The sequence below is a fragment of the Vitis vinifera genome, chromosome 4 (assembly GCF_030704535.1).
Source record: "Vitis vinifera cultivar Pinot Noir 40024 chromosome 4, ASM3070453v1".
Lineage (NCBI taxonomy): Eukaryota > Viridiplantae > Streptophyta > Magnoliopsida > Vitales > Vitaceae > Vitis > Vitis vinifera.
Window position 1 is genome coordinate 11,316,166 of NC_081808.1, and position 15,486 is coordinate 11,331,651.

At 36.2% G+C, this 15,486-nt stretch overlaps 1 protein-coding gene across 1 annotated transcript in view; it reads right to left on the reverse strand.

The window, feature by feature from the left end:
* LOC100244438 (uncharacterized) overlaps positions 1-15,486 on the reverse strand; it is a 64,985-nt gene that overhangs the window by 10,993 nt on the left and 38,506 nt on the right. The window contains exons 7-11 of the mRNA XM_002268317.4: positions 11,929-12,014; positions 11,745-11,795; positions 8,702-8,749; positions 7,670-7,796; positions 7,359-7,539 (exon numbers count right to left, since the gene is read on the reverse strand). Coding sequence (XP_002268353.1) covers positions 7,359-7,539; positions 7,670-7,796; positions 8,702-8,749; positions 11,745-11,795; positions 11,929-12,014 — 493 coding nt within the window. The remainder of the gene's footprint in view (positions 1-7,358; positions 7,540-7,669; positions 7,797-8,701; positions 8,750-11,744; positions 11,796-11,928; positions 12,015-15,486) is intronic.

Sequence of the window (15,486 nt, forward strand, 5' to 3'; positions counted from 1 at the left end):
AAGCTTGGTGCATATGACGTATATGCTTCAGCTTGAGGGGGAGTGTTGAATATAATGTATTTATAGTATATAATATTTCCTTGTTAATATAGGTCACATGTATGGTAGTTAGGACTCCTAGCCTTGTATATATATATTGCTCAATTGTAAGTAAACATATGAATGAGAATTAAGGTTTTTCTTCTTTCTCTCTCTCTCAACAGTTCATTTGTAGGGATATAAGTCATGCAAATCGTCCCCTTCTCAATTTTCTCCTTTATAAAGTGTCTATCCACTTCTATATGTCTGGTTTTGTTGTGCTGAATAGGATTATGAGAAATACTAATGGCGGCTTTATTGTCGCAATAAAGTTTGATGAGGAGCTCTACTGTAATGTGTAGTTCTTCCAACAGTTTCTACAACCATAGTCCTTCACACATACCTTGTGCAATTGCTTTGAATTCAGCCTCAATACTGCTTCTGACTACTACACTCTGCTTCTTACTTCTCCATGTTACTAGATTTCCCCATAAATAGGTACAGTAGCCGGTAGTAGACCTTCTGTCTTTTGCTGATCCTGCCCAATCTGCATCTGTATAGATCTCTACCTTCTTATTGTCACCCTTCTTAAAGAATAGTCCTCTCCCTGGAAAACCCTTTAGATATCTGAGGATCTTATACACTGCTTCCAGGTGACTTTCCTTTGGTGAATGCAGGTATTGGCTAACCACGCTTATGACGAAAGCAATGTCTGGTCTAGTGTGAGAAAGGTAGATCAGTCTCCCTACTAGTTGTTGATATCTCTCTCTATCCACGGGTTTTCCGTCGCTTTCCGTCCTTTTTCTTGCCTTGATAGGGGTATCACTTGGCTTGCAACCAAGCATGCCAATCTCAATCAGCAAGTCAAGTACATACTTTCTCTGGGAGATACTAATTCCCTTCCTTGATCTGGCGACCTCCATTCCTAGGAAATACCGCATTTGACCCAGATCTTTTAACTCAAACTTTGTGGCTAAGACCTTCTTTTCAACCTCTCCACTTCTCCTGTGTTATCTCCAATGAGAATGATGTCATCGACATACACGATTAGAATGGTCATCCTTCCATCGTTGGACTGTTTGAAGAACATAGTATGATCCGACTATCCCTATTGGTATCCTTGGTTCTTAATCACCTTTGCAAATCCATCGAACCATGCTCTTGGAGATTGCTTGAGACCATACATAGATTTCTTTAATTTGCATACCTTGGTTTCTTCTTCTTTCTTACAAAACCCTGGTGCTAGCGTCATAAACACTTCTTCCAGCTCACCATTTAGAAAGACATTCTTGATATCAAACTGATGGAGTGACCAGTCTAGGTTTGCTGCCAAGGATAAGATAACTCGTATAGTGTTCAGCTTTGCCACTGGTGCAAATGTCTCGGTGTAGTCGATGTCGTAGGTTTGAGTGAACCCCTTTGCAACCAGACGGGCTTTGTATCATTCTACTATGCCATCTGCCTTATATTTCACTGTGAATATCCATTTACAGCCCACTGGTTTCTTCCTTCTCAGCAAAGTCATCACTTCCCAAGTCCCATTTTTTTCCAATGCCCTTATTTCTTCCATGACTGCCTTTGTCCATTCCGGAATCTCCAAGGCTTCTTGAATGTTTTTAGGAATTTGGATTCTATCAATGTTAGTCATAAAAGCACGACACTTTGCAGAAAGAGCATTATAAGACATAAATTTCGAGATAGGATGGAGAGTACATGAATGAGGTTGCTTTCTAAGAGCAATGGGTAAGTCATCTGTTACCTGATTAGGATTGGATCCAAACTCCTGAGGGGTTGGAACTATCACCGGTTCTGACTCTTTTAGTGCTTCGGAGGTGAGTGTCTCATTGGACTTCGATTTTAGCCTCCTTGAGTAGACGAGTGTTTCCCTATTTGTCTGTATTTCCGTATCTCCCCCTGAGTTCAAGTGTCCTTCTGTATTAGGCGAAGGGGTAGATATAAGGCACGGAGTGGATTTGAACACAACAACATTGAGGTAGTCTAAGGTTAAGGGTGGTCTAGCTTCACTCACAGACTCCCCCTGAAGCGAGGAGTAGACAGTATGCTCAAAGAATGTGACATCTAAGCTAACATATAGCTTCTGTGAAATTGGGTCATAGCATTTGTAACTCTTTTGTGTGGAAGAGTAGCCAAGAAAGACACATTTAAGCGCTCTAGGATCCAATTTGTTCCGCTTAGGTGCGTGAGAGTGGACAAACACAGTGGACTCAAAGACACGAAGTGGAAGATGTGCACCGAGTCTAGAATGGGGAAAAAACTCTTGGAATTTTTGGAGAGGTGTGACAAAAGATAGGACCCGACTAGGCATTCGATCAATAAGGTATGTGGCTGTCAAAATGGAGTCACCCCAAAATTGTGAGGGTATGTGAGAGGTAAACAACAAGGCATGAGCAACTTTAAGAATATGTTTATTTTTCCGTTCTGCAACCCCATTTTGCTGAGGGATGTTAATGCAAGAACTTTGATGGATAATACCATTTTCTTGTAGATAAGTGCTCAAGGAGTGATTGAAATACTCAATATCATTATCGGTATGAAGAATTTGAATTTTGGTGTGAAACTGAGTTTGTATCATAGAGTGAAAGTTCATGAAGACTGATCGAACCTCAGTTTTATCAGTTAACAAATATACCCAACACAGGTGAGTGTCATCATCAATAAAAGTAATAAACCAATTTTTATGGGTCCTATTAGGGGTACGTGAGGGTCCTCATAGATCATTATGAATTAGAGTAAATGGTATGGATAGTTTATACTTAGATTTAGGAAAAGATGCACAATGGTGTTTGGCAAGTTCACACACTTCACACTGAAAATACCATGAAGCTTTATTTGAACATAGTGAAGGAAATAAATGTTGCAAGTACTGAAAACTAGGATGGCCCATCCTTTTGTGTCACAACAAAGGTTCACTTTCCCTAGGACTAGATGCAGAATTACAAATAGTGGGAGAACATTGTCCACGCACATTAGCTTCGTCGAAGTAATATAGCCCCTCACGTTCCTTAGCACTGCCAATCGTCTTCCATGATGATAGGTCTTAAAAAACACAATGAGAGTGTAGGAATTTAGCTGAGCAATTAAACTGTTTGGTTAATTGGCTAATAGACAGCAAATTGCAAGATAAATTAGGAACATGTAGGACAGGGTTGAGAGTAATAGACTCAGAAATACGAATACACCCTTTGCCAGCAATTGGGGATAAAGTACCATCTGCAATTTTTACTTTTAAATTACCAGCACAAGGAGAGAATGTAGAAAATAAATTGTTAGCCCAAGGGTTCTCCTAATTGGGTTTTGATGATAACAAACTATGGTTAAGTGACTAATTGGTTTAATGATTAAGAATCTCAGGTATAAACTCGAAAATTCATCAAAAGACCAAATGGATACAAGATCGAGATGCTTGGAAAACTTATGATCATAGGAAACTAATGTAAGATGAATGCATGAGTGCACTTAGGATTTTCACACGTTTCATGCAACTTAGAAAACTTGGTTTATTCTTTAAAACTTCAATTTCATTAAAACCCGAGTTTTTAACTAATGTACCTTAGGCAAAATGTTTTATAATTAACTTAATAATTCACCTAAAGACCTTGATTAAGTGTTAGAAAAGAAAGGAATTAAAAAAATAGGTTTTCGAGGCCAAAAAGGCTCAACCGGTCGAGGTTATGGCCAACTGGCTCAACCGGTTGAGGAACTGGTCGACCAGTTGTGCTCGTCCGGTCGATGACCAGTCGAGGGAGGCCAAAAAGTTTCTCTCTCTCCCAGTAGCCTTCTCTTCCTGATCGAGGGGATTCTCTTCCTGGTCGAGGCAACGGTAACCTGTCATGCATTAAATGCTCCAACGGCTGGTGAACCGGTCGACCCCTATCTTGACCGGACGAGGTTACCTTTTGTTGTTTTTGATTCCCGAGCTTAGAAACCTATAAATTGAGAGCTCCACTTCATTTATTGACAAGAGAACACTTGCATTCAATAGCCTACCTACCTGTTCTTGATAAAAAAAGCTCTCATTTCTTTCATAGTGCATAAAATCACCACTTGCATATCCTTTAGTGCACTCTTGTGTGTCATCCTAGCTTTGTCTTGTATTTGAGCTATCCTTAAGCTAGGTTGAGGGATCATTTCTTGTAAAAATCTGAGTGTCAAAGCCTTCAAGAGGTTTGAATCTTGAAGAGATTGTGTAAGAGCCCATTGGAGCCGGAATCCAAGTGTAAGAAGATTGGAAACTTGGTTGAAGCTTCAAGTTAGTGGAACCCTTACTCGGTTAGGAGGTTAAGGAGAGTGGACGTAGGCAAGGAAGTGCCGAACCACTATAAACCTGAGTTTGAATTCTCTAAACTCTATCTCTCTATTTTGATTATATTGTGTTTGAATTTGTTGTGATTGAAAAGATTTTAAAAACCCAATTCACCCCCCCCCCCTTTTGGGTGTTTTTCTTAACTAAGAATAGCCTTTGTTTCTCATAAATGATGAGCATCAGTCATATGATCAGATGCACTAGAGTCGATAATCCAGGGATTAATATGAGATGTGGTGCTAAGTGCTGTCAGAAAGGTACCTTTGTGGGCTAAAGAACTAGAGGACAAAGTAGTAAAAGACTGACCAGAGGCTTGGAAATTAGAAAAAAAAACTCATAATTTTGCAAGTTGGTTGGAATTAAACCCCACACTAGAAGCTGACTGATGATTTTTTGTGGGTGTTTTGTGTGCCTAGGTTTCGGTGGAGACCTAATGACTATGGGCTTTATTGGGCTATCTGGGCTTCCAATCTGCGAGCTTGCCATGTAAAGTCTAGTAAGTGTCTTTAGTGTGGCTCGTTTTCTTACAATGCTCACAATAAGTCCTCTTAGACTGTCTTAGGCCAGATCCAACGTGAGGCCCACAGGTTACAAGTGCTGAAGCCTCGGGCCCAGAAGTGAGATGTTCTCGTAACATCACTTTCCTTCTACTCTCCTCACGTCGCACCTCAGAGAAGACCTCTCGGATGGAGGGCAACGACTAGCAACTGAGAACTCTACTCCTAACATCGTCAAGCTCGCGGTTCAGCCCTGCTAGAAACTCGAAGACTCTCTCGTTCTCCATCTTCTTGAATTGCACACTGTCACCCGTGCACTCTCATTCCTCTTCGCAACTGAGATTGAGTTCTTGCCACAAACCCAACATCTCGGTTTAGTATTCCGTGACAGCTCGATTTCCTTGCTTCATCTGCCAGAACCGCGTCTTGAGTTCAAAGATCTGGGAAGCATTCTCGACATCGGAGTATGTTTCCTGTATCGCATCCCACACATCCTTTGTCATTGGGAGAAACATATACGTTTTGCCAATGGCTGGCTTCATGGAGTTGATCAAGCATGAGGTGATGAAGGAGTTTTCGGATCGCCATTTCTGGGATGCTGCTGCATCGGTGGAGGTGGTCACCGAGTCTTGCCAGTAAGAAACCCTAGTTTTCCTTTTCCGTTAATAACAAACTTGATTGTCTGTGCCCACTCTCTGTAATTCTTACCGTTCAATTTTTCAACGATAAAATGGAGTGGGGAGTTGTCGAATGCACCGGTCGAGCCCATGGAGGAGTTTATTTCTGACTCTCTTCCCTGGGTTGCCGATTGACTGGACTCATGGTTGTCTCCTTTTTGGGCAATCGTGGATTGATTAGGGTTTTAGAGCAATCCGTGCTCTGATACCATGTAGAAACTAAGAATAATACAATTGTATATTCAATCATGTATATTTTACATAATCGGGTCCCTATTTAACATATACACAGAGAGCAGAATATGGAAATATAAAAATCAAACCAAACATTTAGCCTAAATATCAGATCTAATTGGGGCCTCAATCTTCTACCACAATATCCTACAAATCACCCCCCAAATCATACGGGATTTCCACACTTTCCTGCATAAAAATATGTCCATATGAAAATCAAGACTTTAACTCGGTTAGAATATGGATGATATAAAAAAAAAAAAAAAATTATATGCTTCCTACCAACCATAACAACGTTTTTCTTTGGGAAATCAAGCATTGACTTTCTTTTGGCTCTTAAAGCTCCTAAATGACAAGGAATTCAAGTATAAACTAGGGGTCATATTTCTCTACGTTGGTAATTGAAACCTATGTCATGACACACATACATGTCCTTGGTGCATTTGTTAATCCGAAAATCATGACCAAACGACTCATAATACATAAAGATCTAATCTTTCTTTAATATTCTTCAATAAACAACTCATCAACTCATCTTTTAAGGTCTACATGCTCCATGCAATGTGTATGGTACATCAGTAAATTAGGGAAAGAAGAATCTAAAGCTAGATTAATTGCATTCGGTAGGTTTGCATAATTGACAATTCATACCATAGTTTATTATTGGGAGTCAAGTTGCTAGAATCAACCAGTAGCTGTTGCACTTCTTTTGCCACTTTCACAATCTGTTTTGGGATGGGTTTTACTACATCTTGAGGTATAGATGCATCATAGACAAACCCTTTCCTCCTTGCCCTCAACTTCAAATTGCTATTTGATGAAAGTATATGATGGTTCTTTTGTTTCAAAGGATGATTTTTCTACTAGTTCTTTGATGGTAAAATTTCTTTCATTAAACAAAGAATCTCCATTTGCCAAATGCACAAGAGTACAAATGTTCTCATAGCCATCAGGTTAGACATTTTGATATAAAAGACAAGGTCTTCTGAGTAAAATATGGGCAACTATCATTGGCCAACAGAAAACCATATCAACTGCTTAAAATTATTATTTATAAGAAATGTTAATAGACAACAAAAACTCCAAAAGTTAATTCTAGATCACCTGACTTTCACAACAGAATTGGCTTGACAAATTTCTAGGGAGAATGTGATTCTTTGAGATGAATCTAAACCCAATGTGATTCTTCGAGATCAATCTAAATCCCTTATCCCAACACCTAATTAAATGCCTTCTTTAAGTTCTATAATCTCCATATGATATTACTAGAATATTTCTGAAAGAAGAAAAAAAAATATTAACACCTTCATGTTTCTCATAAAAATTATTATCAAAAAAGGGAAAAAAATTATCTATAAAGAAAATTTTAAAAATAAGCCAAAAACAAGATATTGATCATAAGTAAATCTAGCTATTTGAATGAAAACATTTTGACAATATAACACTTATATAACATAAGTTCACTTAGTACTCCTTTAGTTTTATTATTATTTTTTTTTATGTTAATCAATCTTTACTGAGATGTATATCTAAGTAAGGTGGACAGATGGTCTACATTTCTTCCCAAGATGGTAAGTGATATTAATTCACAGGTTTATATAAACTCACCTATCAATAGTTCTTCCAGTGAATATAAGGGGGAAGTATCTAGAATACTTCCCAACACCAAATTGATCGCCTAGATACTGTATTTTGTTTGAGTCAAGAAGAATCACAGCCTTCCAGAGCTGACAATAGTCCAGTCTGAATGTTTCATCTAATTGTTTATAGATCCCATGATCAAGAAGAACTGCATTATTTTCCATGACATGAAAATTTGATAAGGAAGCTAGAGTGGCAAAAGTTAATAAAAAATGTAGATACAAAATAAATAAGATTTAAATATTTGATTGGCATAAAATTATCAATCATTAACATACCTAAAGAAAAGCCGCTCCGACCTTCTGCTTCTGGAGAAACTAAGATATTACCAGGATGTGGATCTCCATGAAGAAAACCGTGGATGAATATCATTTCAGCAAACACTTCCACCAATGCTTTTGCAACCTGCAGCACAAAAGCAATGTAAGCCAACCAACAAATGATATTTATTTTATTGCATCTAGATAAAGAAAGGAAGAGCTTTAAACATCATATGCCACCCAATAATTTAGGGACATCTCATATAATTTAACAGATCAAGGTTCCATTTGGATCTAGAAAACTATGATGAAAAAGGATAACAAAGAAACAAAACAAAACAAAAGGAATCTCAATTTTTCTTTTTGGTTGAGATGGAAAATACAAAGGAAAATGAAATATAATAATGAAAATTATTTCAAATTTTGAATGATTTCAAATTACTAATTCTCTGCTTAAAAGAAACTGAATTGGGTGAAAGAGTAGAAAGAAAATTTATTTGAAATCAAACTTGTTTAGATTTTCCTTCCATTTTTTCCCTATCTTTATCTTTCCTAAGTCTCTGGTATCCAAATTTTGCTGGAAAGACAAAGAAAACAGGAAATGAACAATAGATGAGTGTAAAATGGTGCATTTTTATAAAATTTTGAATTAATAGGTAAGTGTAATGCTACATTTTAAGATAAGGGATTCTCTGGCTTTGAGATTATTTAAAAGCAAAATGAAAAAAAAAGGGAAATTTTCCTTTGTGGACCAGAGAGATGTTCTTTGCAAAAGGCATAACTACTTCAAAAGACCAAGATATTTCCCTTTTAATTTTTCCCTGCAGCTCTCCCACATAAGTAGAGAAAAGGAATGAATTTTTCTCCCTTACTTCTCTTCTTTTTTTCCTTTCTTTCTTCATTTTAGATAAACCAAGCAGAGTTCACCCTGACCTATCTTATGTGTATTGTGATATATAGATAGATAGATATCTTCAAATTGAAGAATATGGAATATTCAGATATACAATAAAGTTACAAAGAAAATTTCTTTTCAATTTGAAGTCCAACCTTTCTTGGATTTATTCCACTTTTCTTCAGAAATTCCAGGTCATCAACCTGAAAGCTAAAGAAATTTCCTTTTAATAGTAAATAAACAGTTAAAAGTCTACAGAATATAATAACCAAAATGGCCTAAGATAGATATCTAAGCTAATACAAAAACATATGCACGTATATGACAGAAGTTGGATGAAATTGATCTAATTTTTTGAAATTTAAATCATAGGACTTTTCAATTGATTTATCTAATCATTGTCAGATATTTTGTCTGCAAAACTTAACTAGTTTCTAAAGTGAATAGAAGGGAATTTTTTGCTACAGTGATGGGATGGCAAAGACCCCAAAAGCTCTAAATAGGAAGTAGGTTGAGAATTTCAAATTTCTAGTCATAATGATTAAGCCAGGGAAATGTTAAAGGAGGTAAATAAAGAGCATGGATGAAATTTCAAATATATATACATATGTGTAATGAATAACTTTTAATAACATAGAATCTTAACTATTTAAAAAATTATATTAATAGGTCTTTGTACTAGCAACCACTTTCCTTTTTCAAAATGTTAAAGGGTTAAGGACTATTTTTACATCTATGATTCTATAGTACAATAATCCTCTATGTTTGCTAGTGTGTTAGACATGTCTTTAGATGTATTAGTGCCCAAGCTCTTTGATGAAAGAATAGAGAAAGTTTATGTTAGTATTGAAGTTGCCTGATGTTCTTTTGTTTCACTGATATTAGCATAGTGCAAGTTGTATTAGTGCCAGTGCCTTTTTGTTTCTATGATAAGCATAGTGCTCCTTGTTTTCTTGTTCCAATAGTTAATAATTATGGCAATCACTGGACTTATATATATATATAAAGAGAGAGAGAGAGAGAGAGAGAGAGAGAGAATCCTAACTCTAGTAGGAAATTAATAATGTTAACTCTAACAAAACTTTATTGCTAAATAATAATAATAACCCTAAAATAAATAATCATGATAATAAATAAAAAAATAAATATTATTACTTCCTGTTTCTATCACTTCCTTTATTTACACCTAACATTAGTACATAACATAATATCTTTATTTCCATCACTCAGATTCTCGTGGCTGCTGTTTTTGTTCACCACCTATATTCTGCAACTGCACTTCTCTACATTATTCTGAAAAGATCCAGGAACCTGACCTTCAGTGGACAGTCCCCACACTGCACACTATATGATATTGGAAAGAAATGAAGTTTGAAAATAATTTTCTATCAAGAAAGAACTATTTTTTAAGTTAAAACAAATTAAAATATATCCACTTTCTTTAATTCAAAATCTTTTTCCACTAAGAAGGGATTATTTTTAAAATCCAAAATAGCTAATTTTAAATTGTCTTTCTTTGTAAAGAAAAGGATTAAATTCAAAAGCAACTGAATTGAACTTCTAAGAATCCTTGTGTTAATAGAAAGGATCACTTTACTCCTTTGATTGCTATAAGGCTAATCTTCTTTGCCATAGATTCTCAAAAATAACAAATTTTGAATTTAAAATCTTTTTTTCATCAGGGGATTATTTTTAAAATTCAAAATAATTAATTTTGAATCTCTAACTCTATATTACGAAAAGGAGAAGCTACTAAATTCAACTTTTAAGAATCCTTTTATCAAGAGAAAAAATCATTTTATTCCTTCAATTTATAGAGGGTGCTCTTTTTACTGTACAACTAGGGGTCCACTTACACTTCAAAATTCAGTTGCGATTTTCAATAGGGCATAATCATGTGGTAGGTGAGCAGCCCTAGAAATGAAACCTGGGTGTAGCTATAATTTCAGACAAACAATTGTTCTCATTCTCCCCCACTCCCCAACCAAAACTTGTATATGGTTCACCGTCAGAATCAGATTGTAACTAAGAGATAAGGTACTATCTTGAATGGGTAAAAGAGCTTATATTTATGCTGCATAAACTAAAAATATGTTAAGCAATAGTTACATTTGAGCCTTGTACACCATCCTTCCTCTACCTTCTTGTACTTTCCCATCACTATCCTCCTCCATGAGCCATCTCTTTCTACCACAAATCTCCCAAGCTGTTTTCCACACTGTTTTCTCATATTCAAATTACAATACCTAATCCGATCTACTTTTTGGTGAGTGCAACAGCCCCACTTCAATTGATGCATCTCTCCTTCAAACAACCCCATAAATAATTTCTACGTAGCTTTAGTAGTATTTCTCTTACCAAGGTTGGGATGATAAAGGTTGGTAAACTGAATTTGTAAGGTTGGTAAGCTGCTTTTGGTAAGTCTAGCTCTTCCTACTTTTAAAAGGTAATGCCTCTTCCAGCTTACCAAGCTTCTGTGACACCTTCCCACCAAGTTCCAAACTATCTTAACTTTATGGGAAGCCCAAAAAGGAAGACTCATAATTAGAAGGTGACATTCCAATCTTATCTAAAATGGAGAAGAGTCTGGCTCATGTTTGATCCCTTGTTAGATGCAATAACATGTCCATTTCTCTTGTAAAGCATGTATTTGGCATTACAAAATTACATAACATATGCAGCATAACCTAATATTACATTTCCCGCTATAATCTTTTGTCCATATGCACAACATCCATAGCATCCATGTACTCTCTCATACCCCATACCATCATTTCCTGTAGGACCAATTAAGTTTCCTCTTAACAACAATAAACTAAGTGCCAAGATTGAGTTACATCTACCACAACGCTAACGCCATATGTTGCCCTCCAAACCCTCCAATATCCAGTAAGCCCTGAGGAATCCTACATCAGAAAGTGGCCCAGATAATTTGGCAAGAACAGTGGACAAATAAGAATGGAAGAACCACAATCAAGAATAGTAGGGATGCTAGAATCCTATAATTTATTGAAGCGAAAACATTCAAACATTATTTGTTAAATCAGGGAATTTTATAAAGAAAAAGCTAGTTTCTTCTACTCACATAAATGTAGTGTCAAGAGAGATAAATACAATGAACAGGGAAATGAAAGAAGCATCAAATAATGAAAGTCAAATCTACCATGCACCATATTAAGCAGGTTAGGTAACCCATACCTTGTGTCCTGTACAAAATTGCATTGTTAAAACCTGTCTGGTTGTCAATTCCTGGACACATATACATGGAAGTCATCTAGTCAGAAACAACATAATACACATGCATTCAAACTCAGTAATGAATGTAGTATCAAAGAATCACTAATAAAACTACGAGCAGAATGGCATACATAAAGTCTCATACCCAAAAAACATGAGGAACCCTAACTATTTTGTTGTTCTTGAAGTTGTGGGCTGTTCTCTCTGAGTTTCTTGCCTCTTGAATGAAATCTGTAGAGCCACCACAAAACCATTTCTTCATCAATAAATTTAGATCTCTACTTTAAAGCAAAATGCAGATTAATCTATAAATAATTTTAGATCTTGACTTTAAAAATGGAATAAAAACAAACGTTTATTAAAATGAATCTCTTCTAAAGAAATGCTTAGGTCATTGATGGGGGAAAGCCTTTTAAAGTTTATTCAAGGAAGAAAGGGAAGACCTAAGTAAACTTTAAGTAGGATTAATATTAATTAGAATTGAATAGGGATTGGTATTTGTTGAAGTCTAATTAGGATTAGCTAGTTGAGTTATAATATAATTAAAATTTGAGTCATGATAGGTTATTAGAGTCTTAGTAGACTTTGGATGTTATAATTAGAATTAGAATCATAATAGGTTATTAGAGTCCTAGTAGACTTTGGATTTCTTAGAGAAGCCTATAAATAGGCTAATCAATGTAAATCAAAGAAATGAACTTGATGAATAATATTATACTTTCTTTCATTGCAAGGTTGCAACCCTCAATGGTGAGACTCCATTGATTTTCTTCTAGGTGAGACTCCTAGAAGGCCTTAGTGAGACTCTAAGGTTTTCCATCTTTTCTTCATTATTTCTTCTTTCTCTCTATTTCTTATCTTATAATTTTCTCTACCATCAAATTTATTCTTTGTTCCTCTCCTTACACCCTAAAAGTAAAACCCTAGCCCACCTACCCTTGAGTGTAGGCAACCATCCTAGGGTTGTCCTACATCAGTCATCCTTCCATCTTTTCTCAGTGGAGAATAAAAAAGCTGACTTGTTATAAAAAGAGTGATAATTTAGAATACCAAGTGCAGGCTAATAAGATATTAGCTTATAATTACATTTTGTTTATATTCAACAACATTTTTATTCTAAAAGAACATTAGAAGGAAAAACCATCAACCTCCATTTAGTGGATGTGATCAGGGATGGCCATCGGCTGAACTGTCTAACTTTTTTTTTGAACATATTTATAAATATAATGAATCCTCTTCACCTGAATTAGTTAGATTATATGAATGATAAATTAAAGATGCAGGTTAAAATCCAAATGTTTCTCATTGGTTAACAGAAATTCTTTAACATTCATATGTAGAGATCAAAAACCAAACCACCCCAATGTCAGGACAAAATACAAACTTGAGTGCTAATTTCAGTATTGTTTATTGAATTCAAATGGTGTTGCAAAAACCTTGATAATCTTGTCAGGAAAAGGTTTGATAAAAGAATAGATCTGGCCTAACAGTACTGATAATTGCAATCAGATCCAACAGAGTTCATCATTTTAGTGAAAAATCAGATCTTAAAAGCCTCAAACTAAAAGATGTGGCAAATACAGGTTCAAATTTCAAGATTTTTAGAGACACACATACATGCATATGAGCTTGCTGTTGCGTTCTGCCCAAACAAGGTCCTCACTTGTAAAAGATTCTAGAAACTACTTAGGACATTTTCTGGGGCCCATTAGAGACAATCAGAATATTCAAGGAGGCAAGAGTGAGTTAATCTATCCATTGGGCAGGAATCTTTAGAATTATGTGAAAGGCTCAGAGGTACCATGGACTTGTGTGGACCTCTCCAATGTTTTGTAGAGACTAAGAGAATCTAGAATACTTCAAAACATTTTTAGATACTAAACATCTTGTAGGTGTTGTAGAAAGGTTCTAGATAGTTTCAAGAAACCTTGGGAATTATAGAAATTTCCTAGGGAGCATATTAATAGGTGATGATCTCATTTGGTGAGTGGAACATAGAGTGCACCCAGAGTTGAGAGTTCTAAAGCATTATACCTTAGCAGAGGTTTGTAAACATTCTTTATGAATAAACTTCCATTATTTCAAGATCCCTGGGTGTTCTCTTCCTTTGCTTAGTGTTTTGCTCACATATTGCCTAGACATAGTCTAGTATGGGTTGAGGAAATGTTGCTTAGCAACACTAGCAACATTAGTCTAAGGCATCAGTGAGAAGCATCTGCTTCTTTTTCTTCAAGTAGGGCTAAGTACACTTAATATTAATTTACATAAAGTACTTGATTTTGAATGTCATGTCAACGATTTATACATATTACATTATAATGGGTTTCCTTTGATACTGTTGAAAGAGAGAGAGAAAGGAGAAAAACCTTAATTCTCATTCATGTAATATCTACTTACAATTGAGATATATATATATACAAGGCTAGGAGTCCTAACTACCATACATGTGACCTATATTAACAAGGAAAGATAATATACTATAAATACATTATATTCAACACTCCCCCTCAAGCTGGAGCATATACGTCATATGCACCAAGCTTGTTACAAATATATTTAATCCTAGGACCTCTGAGAGATTTAGTGAAGATGTCTGCTAGTTGATCATTTGAATTGATAAAACTTGTAGCAACACATCCTGATGCGATCTTCTCTCTAATGAAATGACAGTCAACTTCAATATGCTTGGTCCTTTCATGAAAGACTGGATTGGATGCAATATGTAATGCGGCCTGGTTATCACAGATGAGTTTCATCTGTTCATCCTTTCCAAATCTCAACTCCTGAAGAAGATGTCTCAACCATATAAGTTCACATGTTGCCAAAGCCATAGCTCGATACTCGGCTTCAGCGCTAGATCTGGCCACTACATCTTGTTTCTTACTCTTCCAAGATATTAGATTACCTCCAATAAAAACACAGTACCCTGAAGTAGAACGTCTATCTGTGGGTGAGCCAGCCCAATCTGCATCTGTGTAACCAACAACTTGAGTATGACCTCTGTTCTCGTACAATACACCTTGGCCTGGTGTACTTTTGATATATCGAAGAATACGGATTACGGCATCCCAATGGCTATCACATGGTGACTGTAGGAATTGACTAACAACACTCACAGGAAAAGAAATGTCTGGACGAGTAATGGTGAGATAGTTCAATTTACCTACGAGCCGTCGATATCTCCCGGGGTCTCCTAAAGGCTCCCCCTGTCCTGGTACAAGTTTGACATTCGGATCCATAGGTGTGTCTACCGGTTTACAGTCTAACATACCGGTTTCTTCCAGGATGTCTAAAGCATACTTCCTTTGGGAAAGGACCACACCAGAACTGGATTGAGCTATCTCAATTCCCAAGAAATACTTGAGTTTCCCCAAGTCTTTGGTCTGAAAGTGGGTAAAAAGATGTTGTTTTAGTTTCTGAATACCATCCTGATCACTGCCTGTAATGACGATGTCGTCCACATAAACAACCAGATAAATACACTGCCCCAAGGAGTTATGATGATAAAAAACTGAATGGTCTGCTGTACTGCGAAGCATGCCAAACTCTTGAACAACAGAACTAAAACGGCTAAACCATGCTCGAGGAGATTGTTTCAAGCCATATAGAGAACGGCGTAACCTGCACACTAAACCAGACTCCCCCTGAGCAACAAAACCAGGAGGTTGCTCCATATAAACTTCCTCGGCAAGATCACCATGAA